A 13,107-nucleotide genomic window follows, 5' to 3' on the forward strand; every position below is an offset into this window, starting at 1 on the left:
TAAGTTTAAAGCGCAGTCTGTTTTTTTTTTTATCTTGGAAATGAAATATGATCCTATGTCTTCATTTTCTAACAAAAAAAAAAGATTAAAGCTGTTCAGACTTTATTCTTCAATCTGTATTTGACCCATAAAGCTTTGAGCTTCCACTGGTTTTCAACCAAGTTTATGTTTAATGGAACTGTGATTTAAAGTTTCTTCAAAGTGAAATTCCTTTTTAGCAATCACATAATAAATACAGTGAGTCTCAACAAAATAAAACAGTAGTAGGGTAACAGTCACAAACCTGTGAATTTTGGTTTTACTTTTCATCTGGCATTAAAGAAAAATGAAAAATCCTCTTCCATGCTTTGTCTTTGGGGTGAAAAATCAAAACAATACCAGCTATTTTGGACGCTAAGCTGTGACAGTATTATGCTTTATCATAATATAACATGATGCAAATGCAGAGCAGTCAGCTTTACTGCAGAATTCTCCTTCACTTGAGCCAAACTCCTTCATTTATGCTTGTTTTACAACCGAAACAACGAGCAACTTTGGTCGAGCATCTTCCCGGCGTCCTCTCTGAAAGCAGCAGCCACCTTATTTTCCACACTGATGCTATTGTACCACGTTCACAACAAATAAAAGGATGGGAATGACTGCTCTCCGTGGGTGTGTGTGTGTGTGCTCATTTGTCACGCTGTGTAATCACAGATGTTAATAAATCATCTGTACATAAAAACTTACCTTCCTTGAACACCAGTTCTTACCTTGAACCTTCTCTGAACACAAAAGTATGAGAGGATCCACTAGTATCACATTTACTGTCTTTGTGTGGTTTGGAATTAAGTTTTAACAGCCAACGGAAAAAAAAATATGACACTCAAGGCAACTGGAACTAATGCAGAAAATCACGCAAATCCTCAACACTGTGAATAAATAAATCAAAACCAAAGTAAAGCTGTCAGACGTTCATCCTCTCCTAAAACTGCTTTTTGTAGTTTTATGAAACACCTGTTTATCACTGTGGTTGTTAGAAAAACCGTTGATCAGGTTCAGACTTGCTGAATGTTATTTCACAGGGAGCATGTGGCTGCCTTTTTGTCTATACTACGGAAAATATATATATATATATATATATATATATATATATATATATATATATATATATATATATATATATATATATATATATATATATAAAAAATAAAAATAATTTTTTTTTTTTTTTTTTTTTTTTTAAATTAAATCTCTCATTCAAGCCTTAAATACAAATGGGGCACATTTCACTTCTATCCATTCTGGACTGAAACCAGTTTAACCCTCGTGTCGTCCTGCGGGTCAAAATTGACCCATTTTAAAGTTTGAAAATGTGGAAAAAATATATGTTTTCATAGTGAAACTTCTGATGTCCACATTTTCAACATTTTTGGGAAATCTTTGAACATTTTTAGGTGGAAAAAAAGAAATGTTAAAAATGTTTCTTAAGAACATTCACAAAAAAATCTACCAAAATCCAGTGAAATTCTCTGGATTTTGGTCGATTTTTTTTTTTGTGAATGTTCTTAAAGAAAATATTCGAAGTTTTACTGATATATATATATGGAATCACTTTAGATATTTTCAGGATTTTTTTTGAAGATTTTTACTCATTTTTTGAAAATATTTGCAAGAATTCTGTTGCCAAATTTGGGGGATTTTTAAAAATAATACTTTTAAGGGAAACTTTTAAGGAATTATTGGAATTTTCTTCATGAAGGTTTTGCAAATTTTCTGAAATTTGGGGAATTTTTTTGCAGATTTTGTTCAGATAAGGAAAGAATATGTTTTGGTGCCAGTAAATGAGGACAACAGGAGGGTTAAATATACTATATCTCCCAAATATTCCAACAACAACACTGTAATATTTGGTAGCATCTGTAATTCCTCTTGTGAATCGGGTATATTTTTAAGGTGTGGTGTGATAATGTCTGTGCGTTTGTCCATCAGTCCGTCGTTAATCCGTGTCCGTGTTCAGCTGACTGTAGGTGATTCGTGGTACCTGTTGGTGCACAGCTTCTTGTTGCTGTTGCTCTCGTGCTCCGTCTGCCTGTGGTGCTTCCCGATGCAACCATCTGGAATGAAAGATGCTCCGCTTAAAATACTTATCTCGCTTTGTGTTATCTGGTTACAGCGCTGAAAAATGCACAGAAAGACAACAAAAAGGCAACTTACTGGCGAGGTGAGGAGAAGGCGCCGAGGAAGGGCTTCTTTTCCACTGTGAGGGCAGAAAAATGTCATATTTTGTAGTTAAATCACTCTCCACATCGAAGAAATCCATCTTTTTAACACGGCCTACAACTCATGATCATCTTTTCTATGTGCTCCTTTCTACACTATATTTAGATTTTTGTGTCTTGAAAAGTATTATTAACACATCTGTGGACATATCAAAATCTAATCCAAAAACTGAACAAAGGAACATATATGGGTCAATATATAACTGCGGGACTTTTTGTAACATGGTTGACATTTTTGCTGTTTTCGAGATGCAAAATGGCAAAAACGAGACACGAAACAACAAAACTGAGACACAAAATGACAAAAACGAGACACAAAGTGACAAAAACGAGACACAGAACGACAAAAACGAGACAAAACCACAAAAACGAGACACAAAACCACAAAAAGGAGACAAAACCACAAAAACGAGACACAAAATGACAAAAATGAGACACAAAGTGACAAAAACGATACACAAAATGACAAAAACTAGAGAAAACGTCAAAAACGAGACAGCTTATTGTTTAGCTGATTAGAAGGTGGTTGTTAATAAATTTGGACGGTTATTTAGTTGACATTTTAGTGATATCCAGTCATTTTTTATTAATAAGTGATTGTTTCCATAATAAATAATTACGGAATTTGCAAAGACATGATCATAATGAACATAAAAAAACTTCTTTTTTTTAAAACTTCTGATAAAAATGTATGCAAGATATATCTCATGGACTTCAAACGTCCCTCAATTATATACTGACTCATATCTTCTTCCTCAAATATTTCTCACATTCTAGTTTATTCATCGTGACAAAAATGTACCTCAGTTAATCCTCCTGTTGTCCTCATTTATGGGCACCAAAAAACAGTTTTCCCTTGTCTGAAAAAAATCCAAAAACTCTGCAAAAAATTCCCCAAATTTATAAAAATTTGCCAAATCTTCGGGATGAAAATTCCTTAAAAGTTTCCTTAAAAGTTGTATTTTTTTAAAAAATCCCCAAATTCGGCAAGAAAATTCTTGTAAATATTGTCAAAAGATGAGTAAAAATCTTCCAAAAAAATTTAAAAAATATCTAAAGTGATTACATATATATCAATAAAATTTCTAATATTTTCTTTAAGAACATTCACATAAAAATCAACCAAAATCCAGCGAATTTCACTAGATTTTGGTTGATTTTTATACGAATGTTCTGAAGAAACATTTTTTTTTCACCAAAAAATGTTCAAAGATTTCCAGCGAATTTCTCTGGATTTTGGTTGATTTTTTTGTGAATGTTCTAAAAGAAACATGTTTTTTTAACATTTCTTTTTTTCCACCAAAAAATGTTGAAAATGCGGAAGCTTTCACTGTGAAAATATATATATTTTTTTCCCATATTTTCAAAGTTTAAAACGGGTCAATTTGACCCGCAGGACGACACGAGGGCTAAGCTTTGATACATTGTGATGATCTATAAAATCAGTTTCCTCAAGAATAAACACAAAAATCAGCATGCAACAGGCGTAAATTCACATTTCAATCTTCACTACTCACTATGAATTTGTGGATGTTCTTCAGGCTGCTGAACCTCAGGTAGGAAATGTCCGTCTTGTCTTTGCCCATGTCCTGGTCGGAGGTGTAGATGTGTGTGATGCCGGCTCCTCTGATCAGAGGGATGCACTCGTCACACGGACATTTAGTCACAAACAGCATGGTGGACTCCTCTGGCTTGATGTCTCGTGTCCTAAAAGCATCCAGAGGAGATGTCTGACTTATTTTAAGGTGAGCTTTCTGCTTGTGTTTTTACTTGCCGGGCCGTGTGCGTGTTCTGACCTGAAGGTGAGGGCGTTCTGCTCTGCGTGGATGATGTATCTGTACTTGCGTCTCTGGCGGTCCTCCTGTTTGTTGTCCATCTGGGGGTACTCTGCATACTGGGAACCCGCTGGGTAGGCGTTGTACCCACAACCCACCAGGTACAGACACCCCGTTCCATCACAGCCAGCCTGGGACAAGACAGGAGATCAGAACATCCCGTCAGCAACAGCAAAATGTGTCGGACTGAGAAACGACACACAGAAGATAAGTCTGGAACTGGTTCACTAAGAGGCTCTGAATGAAAACACAACAAACAGTGAATTTCCCTGGATTTTGGTTGATTTTTATGTGAATGTTCTTAAAGAAAATATTAGAAGTTTTACTGATATATATGGAATCACTTTAGATATTTTTAGGATTTTTTTGGAAGATTTTTACTCATTTTTTGAAAATATTTACAAGAATTTTCTTGCCAAATTCGGGGGATTTTTTTTTTTTTTTTAAATAAAACTTTGAAGAGAAACTTTTAAGGAATTATAGGAATTTTCTTCCTGAAGGTTTTGTAAATTTTCAGAAATTTGAAGAATTTTTTTGCAGAATTTTTGGATTTTTTTCAGAAAAGGAAACAATATTTTTTGGTGCCCATAAATAAGGACAACAGGAGGGTTAAGAGGCCAAAGAATAACCAAAAGTAAGAAAGCTGAGCTTACCAGCTGTCCTTTGGCCCAGATAACAGCACCCACACCCACTTTAGGGTCCTCTGGAATGACAATGACAGTTTGGCATGAGACATATGGCTTGACAAACACTCATTACTTAGTGGCTTTTATTTGGTTTTTGTTGGTTGTTGCTTGGTTTCTAACATTTTGCCATGTTTAATTCCTTTCTGTTCACTCTGGGCTGAAACAGGATATGTTCTGCTGTGCTACATCTCCCTCTGGACAAACAGCAAAACCAAACAAACCTGTCCTGTACTCCAGCAGCCTGGCTTGTATGATGCAGTGACACGCTACTTCTTGGGGCATCTCCTCATGACGTGGAGGGAGGGAGGTGGCCGACTGTTCCCTGGGTAACAGAAACAACACCATCAGCAAAATAACAAGCGAATGAAGACGCTCGTTTCAAGTCATTCAGGTAATTGACAGCGAGCGTGTCTAACCTGTAGAAGCCGTAGTGTTGCCGTGGCACCCCAGCCGCCACTGTAGCCAGAACCTCCACCAGCTCCCTCATGTTGTTCCTCAGGTTGGAGAAGTAGGGCTCCATGCTGAAGTTCTCCAGGCCCATTTGGGTCAAAATCTCCTGGTGCTGCTGAGACGAACCCACCAAGAAGTGTCTGGAGAAGTCCTTCAGGTGTCTTGTGCGCTGTCTGGAAAGCATCAGACATTCCTCTGGTTTACACACAGTTTCTTAAGGCTTCGATTTATACTACTCCCTTTTTTAAAATCCAGTTCTTCTCCAAAGGGCATGTTGTTATTGAATTGGTTAAGTTTCAGGATTTGCGCTGATAACAGTGTTGATATTCTCATGTAGGTCCTCTAATGCACCTTAGGAAGTTTAATACAACTGTTTCCTCCTACCTGTCAAAGTCACTCTAAATCATGGTGCCTTGAAATGTGTAAACATTGTACATTGATTTTTAATTACATTTAGTATTTGTACAGATTTTAAAATTAGAAGTGTTTTTATAGGATTGTGCAGCAAGTTTATCAGAGTTTATACTAAACTTTAATGTTACTAACCTACCTGTCCTTCAATTTCCCTTGGGAATTAAATATCTATCTATCTATCTATCTATCTATCTATCTATCTATCTATCTATCTATCTATCTATCTATCTATCTATCTATCTATCTATCTATCTATCTATCTATCTATCTATCTATCTATCGATCTGTCTATAGTCTATCAATCTATCTATAGTCAATCTATCTATAGTCTATCAATCTATCTATAGTCAATCTATCTATAGTCTATCAATCTATCTATAGCCTATCTATCTATCTATCTATCTATCTATCTATCTGTCGATCTGTCTATCTATCTATCTATCTATAGTCTATCAATCTATCTATAGTCTATCTACCTATAGCCTATCTATCTATCATCTATCTATCTATCTATCTATAGTCTATCTATCTATCTATCTATCTATCTATCTATCTATCTATAGTCTATCTACCTATAGCCTACCTATCTATCTATAGCCTATCTATCTATCTATCTATAGCCTATCTATTTATCTATAGTCTATCTATCTATAGCCTATCTATCTATCTATCTATCTATCTATCTATCTATCTATAGCCTATCTATCTATCTATAGTCTATCTATCTATCTATCTATCTATCTATAGTCTATCTATCTATCTATCTATCTATCTATAGCCTATCTATCTATAGCCTATCTATCTATCTATAGTCTATCTATCTATAGCCTATCTATCTATCTATCTATCTATCTATCTATCTATCTATCTATCTATCTATAGTCTATCTATCTATCTATCTATAGTCTATCTATCTATCTATAGTCTATCTATCTATCTATCTATCTATCTATCTATCTATCTATAGCCTATCTATCTATAGCCTATCTATCTATCTATAGTTTATCTATCCATCTCTGCACAACCACATCAATAAGCTTCATAGGCAGGATTCAACCATTTGTACTTCTGGATTTTGCACATCTTACAGGTTGCTCTACTTTTTAACTGACCAAATCTACACAGAGTAACTAAAGCAGGGGTGTCAAACATGTGGCCCGTGGGCTAAAACCGGCCCTCCAGACGAGGGTCTAATACGGCCTGCAGGATGACTTTGCAAAATGTAAAAATTACAGAGAAGACATTAAGTGCAGATTATAAATTTGTAAAACTGGAAATTTTAAATAATTTCTAGACCATGACAAGTTGTTTTGATCATAAAGTAAAATACTAGATTCTTCATTGTTCTTTTGTCGCTTTGTGTCTCATTTTTGTAACATTTTGCCTTGTTTTTGTTATTTTTTGTCAGACTTTTGTGTAATGTTTTGTCTTTTGTCACTTTTTGTCTAATTTTTTGTCTGTTTTGTTTCATGTCGTTTCTCTCACTTCTTGTCGTTTTGTTTCTCATTTTTGTGTTTCCTTGTCTCGCTTCTGTTTTTGGTTGTATTTTTGTCATTTTGTGTTTTGCTTTATTCATTGTAGTGTGTGTCACTTTTGTCATGTTTTGTCTCGTTTGTGACGTTTTCCATTTTTTTTGTCATTTTGTTACTCGCTTTTGATGGTTTGTGTCTCATTTTTGGCATTTTGTGTCTCATTTTTGTAATATTTTGCATTTTTTTTGTTTTTTTTTCATGTAGTAAAATACTACATCATTCAGTTCCAGATATCTGTGACTAAATGTTGTGTTCCTTTGTAGACATTGTGATCTGGAAGTTGTAATGTGTAAATGATAAACTGAGGCATAATGTTGAAATTGAACTTATTTTTCTTAATAAAGTTCAGGTTGTTCATGATGTTTTGTAAAAAGATAATTCCTTAAATGTGAACATTTTCAGAATGTACTTTATTGCACAAAAACAAAGGAAACATTTGGAGTTGTGGTTATTTATTGCTTATTATGCTGTGATTTTACTGGTCACTTGAGATCAAACTGGGCTGAATGTGGTCCCTGAACTAAGATGAGTTTGACAGCCCTGAATTAAAGTATTCAGAAAGAAATGCAACAACGCAGAGAACTGACATGGTAAATATCACTCACAAACACAACAATCAGTTGGAGAGTTCTGAAGTAATCGCCCTCATTTTCATTACTAAATACCTGTTGAAGAGCTCCTCTGTGTTCAGCGTCGGGTCATCATCAGCCATCGTCTGCATAAAATCACAATCTCTGGACGTCTCGGTGACAAACTGCGCCAGGCCGGGCGCCAGCGGCTGCAGCAGCACACAGATGTGAGGACGGCTGTTGGACTTGAGCTTCTCCGTTGCCAGGGCGTCCAGCGCAGCTTCCTCTGTGATGGACTGAGGTGAACTGCTGGAGTTGGAATGGTTTGTAGAGGCGGGCTTCAGCATGCTGATCTCAGGGTCACCGGGCCAGAAAGAGATCCGACCGACTCCAGCTGGAGGAGAGCAAACGGCAGCATCAGCATTAATTCCTTGTCACTGTTTTAACGTTGCCCAGTGGACGTAATTCCAAAGTTCAGCATAATAGCGTAGCTAATGCATGATAAAAGTTGCTGCAGTTTATGGCAGTATGGCAACACCAGGACAACATTCTCAATCAGCCAGTTATTTAGGCCCTTAAAACATAAAATCAGCCACTGTACACAAACTACTTCCTTTTTTTTCTTACATTGTTTTTATTGCAGTTTTTACATTTTAATACAGAACAATGTCTGCAGCAGATGCAAACAAAAACAAAAACAAACAAACAAACAAAAAAAAAGTACAGTACAACTCTGACTTGTGGAAATAATGAATACAAAATTTATAGGAGGTGGTGGATTCCACATTATGAAAATCATTTCAGTTGTACAAGATTCCTTTTAGAAGGGTGGAGGAAAGGACAAGCCTGATATAGTTCAAGTATGGGAGCCACACTCTGAAGAATTGGTGTTTTCTCACTCTGCCTGCTGACTGAACCACTGGACATTTCACATTCTGAATGTTATCCATTACATCTGCACCTATTTAAATCATTGCACATTAAAACACATCCTCATTTGCACATTTCTATATCACTCTGTATATTCTTGTATATATTGTTAATTTTTTTTCTTTTACATTTTCTTTTATTTTATGTTACTTTCACTTTATACTTGACCGAATGTTCTGTGTTGTCTTGTTGTTGTTAAATACCCAACTGCTGTTACAACAGAAATTTCCTCTGGGGGTTAATAAAGTCTAACTATATATTCCTTTAATGTTACAGAAGCTGGTTTGTCAAACCACATTTGACAACGTAACACTACATATATGATATTTTCTCCTCACTCAATCTATTCTGAAACGTGTGTTTCCCACTCAATGCATATATAAATAAAAGGAGAGCATGGGCTGCTAAACATACAAAGCGTTATGTTCTTTTTTTTGGCTTCTGCTGAGATGTGTGCATTGGCCATAAAAAAGGGGGATGTCCCAGATAGTTAAGATGTTTGGAACCAGTTTAATGATCCAGGAACTACATTTATAAAACAGGCTTGTCTATTAAAACTATGTGGCACTGATGCAAGACACAGTATAGACTTCTCTCTATAAAAAGAAATGGTGTGATGATTTTAGTGTAGTTGCACTGTAGCTCTTCCTCTTTCAGTCTGTCTACTGTCTCATTTCTCTATCCCTCCATCTCTCCTCACCGTTGATGATCATCTTGAGGCAGGTAGCGCAGGGTCTCCTGGAGAAGAACAGCTGACAGTCAGCCAGTCGGGCTCCATGTTGGATGATTGCCGCCTGTCCTGCATGGAGCTCAGCTCCTGAACAGTGAAGTCCAACCACCTTAGTGTCCTGCACCACCACCAGTCCCACCCTCCGGACCTGAAACACAGTCGATTCAAACCCGTTACCTCACAGAGAAGATTCTTAAGTGCTGGAATAGAGCCTGTTACTGACAGTAGTGTGTGATAATGTGGCACACATGGATTTGGATAATTATTCAGAACTTGCTGTATTTTGTTGCAGATCAGGGTGTCAAACTCATTTTAGGGGCCACATTCAGCCCAGCTTGATCTCAAAAGGTCTGGACCAGTAAAATCAGAGCATAATAACCTAAAAATAAAGATAATTCCAGATCTTTCCTTTTGTTTTAGTGCAAAAAAGTACATTCTATAAATGCTCACATTTGAGGAATTATGCTTTTACAAAACATTATGAACAACACAAAGTTTCTGAAAAAAATAAACAAATAAGTGAAATTTCAACAACATTATGCCTCAGTTTATCATTTGCCATTTTTTGTTTATCATTTTACAACTTCCAGATCACAGATTATCTCCAAAGTAACAGAACTTCTAGTCTCAGCTATCTGGAGCTGAACAATCTAGTATTTAACTTTACGATCAAACAACTTGTCAAGGTCTAGGAAGAAATTATTTACATTATTTTAAATTTTCAGTTTTACAAATTTACAGTTGGTGTCTTTTCTGTAATTTTGACACTGTGTAAAGCCAGATTGGACCCTTTGGCGGGCCGTATGTTTGACACTCCTGTTCTACACAGTATACATCTGTCTCTGAGGGAACGGATTCTTCACTGACCTGATCATTGTCATCCTCCTCAGCTTCCTCCTGAGGAAACAACTCCATCCACAAACTTAACAAGGTAAACAGGTTTACCTTTGATAGCCTGGGGCCAGGGCCTGGAGAAACAACACACAAAAAAAGAATTAAAGGAATGAGGTATATGAAGAGACATCTGTAATGCTGCAGCTACACTGGCTGGTTGTACATTGTACAGCTGCAGTAAATCTAAATCACAAAAGAACACTCTGTCCCATTTATTGGTTTTGCTTGTGTTGTATCTACAGCAGATGTATACTACCAGTTAAAAGTTTGGACACACCTTCTCATTCAACGCTTTTTATTTATTTGCATTATTTTCTACATTGTAGATTAATACTGGAGATTAACACTTTTTTGTTTGCAACATAATTCCATATGTATTCTTGTATAGTTTTGATGTCTTCAGTATTAATCTATAATGTGGAAAATAATTGAATTACTATGTCAGGCCCATTTTTAGTTGCCACGTAGTCTCCCCAAAACACATTATATTATCCATTTCAATCATTGTAAAATCTATGCAGGACCAGTATGTCGCTCTGCAGACACTCAGCAGGACTGAACTGAGGCTTGTGGAACCAGCAAAGTTCAATTAAGGATGTCCACACCTGAAAGATATTGCCTGCTGACGGCACATATCCCTATCTCCATGGAAACATTTCTGCATTCCACAGCAGGTGTGTCAAACATGCGGCCCGTGGGCCAAAACCAGCCCTCTTGTAAAGTGTAAAAAAGACAGAGAAGACATTAACTGCAGATTGTAAAGTTGTAAAACTTTAAACTTAAAATAAATTCCAGACCATGACAAGTTGTTTTGATCATAAAGTAAAATAATATTGTCCATTGTTCTTTTGTGTCTCATTTATGTAATACTCTTGTTTTTTGTCTATTTTTTTGGTCATTTTTTGTCTTGTGTCCATTTTTTGTCGCTTTTTAACTTTTTGTCAAATTTTTTGTCTCTTTTTTTGTTTGTCTCGTTTTTGACATTTTGCTTCTCGCTTTTCTCTTATTGTGTCTCATTTTTGTCATATTTTGTCTTGTTTTTGTTGTTTTTTTGTCTTTTTTTGTTTGACTTTTGTCGTTTGTCTCATGTTTTTGTCCTTTTGTTTCTCGCTTTTGTCTTTCTGTTTTCTTTTTGTCACGCTTGTGTTTCCTGTCTTGTTTTTGTCATTTTGTGTTTTGCTTTATTCATTGTTTTGTGTGTCATTTTTGTCATTTTTTTGTCAAATTTTTGTCTCTTTTGTTTTCTTTCATGTCGTTTGTCTCATTTTTTGTCATTTTGTTCCTCGCTTTTGTAATATTTTGTCCTTTTTTTGGTTGTTTTTGATATAGTAAAATATTATATCATTCAGTTCCAGATAGATGTGACTAAATGTTTTGTTCCTTTGTAGACACTCTATGATCTGTAAGTTTTTATGTGTAAATGATAAACTGAGGCATAATATTGTTGAAATTTCCCTTATTTTTCTTAAGAAATTTCAGGTTGTTCATAATGTTTTGGAAAAATTTCTTAAATGTGAATATTTTCAGAATGTACCTTTTTTGCACTAAAAAAAGGAAAGATTTGGAGTTGTGGTTATTTATAGGATATTATGCTGCGGTCCAGCTGAGATCAAACTGGGCTGAATGTGGCTCTTGAATTAAAATGAGTTTGACACCCCTGTCTACAGTTTCATTTAGCAGAAGCTTTGATCAAAACGAAAGCTAAGTACATCTGAGAGTAAATCGAACACAAGCCAGGATCTAGTCAGTGAAAAACAACCTGGAAAAGATGCATAAAACAAGTTCAACTGTGATAATAGGACCTTGGTGTCTACAGGGAGCGTGTGCGGTCAACACAACAAGAGGCCAAGAGGGTTTGGAGTAAATCAGGATGCAAATCTACCTAGGTTACTTCCCTCAGACCCCAGATGATCGGAGTGTTGTTGTGTAAATAAACAATGTGAGACGTTGCTGCTGTGTTGGTAAACTGTCAGTCATCTCTCATAAACCAGCAGGACAGAACACTGCAGCTACAACATGAACTCTTCTGTATTTGGCTCACCTCGTGTCCTGCTGTCACTCTGACTGCCACCGTCTCTCGTTTCTCGACACGGCTTGGTGTGGCCCGGAACGGCTCGGCTACATATCTGGCTTTCCTCCATTCGAGCCGCCAGGTAGAGAATGTAATATCTGTAATATCGCCGGCGTCTAGTAAGACAAGAGCAATCTGACAGATGAGCTGAGTTCAACCGGAATTGATTCTAATCTGGTTTAGCGTCAAGCCCGACGAATTGACTGCAACTTCCAGTTAACACTTTTAAGAAAAGACGCCTTGAAACGGATTGAATTTATAAAGGAAACGAATAGGAACTGAACTAAGCGTTGGAGCATAATATGCAGCACTATTTAAAAGAAAAACGTCCACGTTTGTTTTTGAAATCAACCTGTTACTAAACATTGTTTTCTGTAGCTAGTTAGAAATACCAAGCTAGCACAGAGCTAGCTACTTAGCCATTAGAATTAGCATCACAGACGCACATTCACATACAAAAAATGTATAAAATGATGTATAGCTAAACAAATACTCAAGTAAATTGACCTTTATCTGTTTAGAATACACCAAGGTATCGCCAGCCTCTTATTTTAGAGGGCAAAAAGCGCTACTTCCGTCAGTAGCCCGGCTAACGCGCAGATGTTTGACGGTTCCGGGTTATTTCCGCAAACACTCCGTGACGCTGCCAAGAAGGCGGGGCCTCCTGATTGACATGATGACGTGGTGTCATGAGAACGCTGCTGCTTTCATTCCCAAAACAAAAAGGAAAGAATGATC

At 36.3% G+C, this 13,107-nt stretch overlaps 1 protein-coding gene across 2 annotated transcripts in view; it reads right to left on the reverse strand.

Moving 5' to 3' along the window:
* The window catches only part of cdadc1 (cytidine and dCMP deaminase domain containing 1), a 102,111-nt gene extending 89,131 nt beyond the window's left edge, over positions 1 to 12,980 (reverse strand). The window contains exons 1-12 of one of the 2 annotated variants that reach the window (XM_055008252.1): positions 12,877 to 12,980; positions 12,340 to 12,485; positions 10,272 to 10,372; positions 9,375 to 9,552; positions 7,841 to 8,138; positions 5,196 to 5,402; positions 5,001 to 5,101; positions 4,747 to 4,796; positions 4,055 to 4,224; positions 3,776 to 3,965; positions 2,194 to 2,236; positions 2,021 to 2,093 (exon numbers count right to left, since the gene is read on the reverse strand). In XM_055008252.1, the coding sequence (XP_054864227.1) occupies positions 2,021 to 2,093; positions 2,194 to 2,236; positions 3,776 to 3,965; positions 4,055 to 4,224; positions 4,747 to 4,796; positions 5,001 to 5,101; positions 5,196 to 5,402; positions 7,841 to 8,138; positions 9,375 to 9,552; positions 10,272 to 10,372; positions 12,340 to 12,439 (1,511 nt within the window). In that variant the 5' untranslated portion in view covers positions 12,440 to 12,485; positions 12,877 to 12,980. Of the gene's footprint in view, positions 1 to 2,020; positions 2,094 to 2,193; positions 2,237 to 3,775; positions 3,966 to 4,054; positions 4,225 to 4,746; positions 4,797 to 5,000; positions 5,102 to 5,195; positions 5,403 to 7,840; positions 8,139 to 9,374; positions 9,553 to 10,271; positions 10,373 to 12,339; positions 12,547 to 12,876 lie in introns of those variants that run through there. The other variant, XM_055008251.1, reaches the window with a different exon arrangement.
* Between the last annotated feature and the right edge of the window lie 127 nt (positions 12,981 to 13,107).

This window comes from Amphiprion ocellaris, chromosome 24 (genome assembly GCF_022539595.1).
Source record: "Amphiprion ocellaris isolate individual 3 ecotype Okinawa chromosome 24, ASM2253959v1, whole genome shotgun sequence".
Taxonomy (NCBI): domain Eukaryota; kingdom Metazoa; phylum Chordata; class Actinopteri; family Pomacentridae; genus Amphiprion; species Amphiprion ocellaris.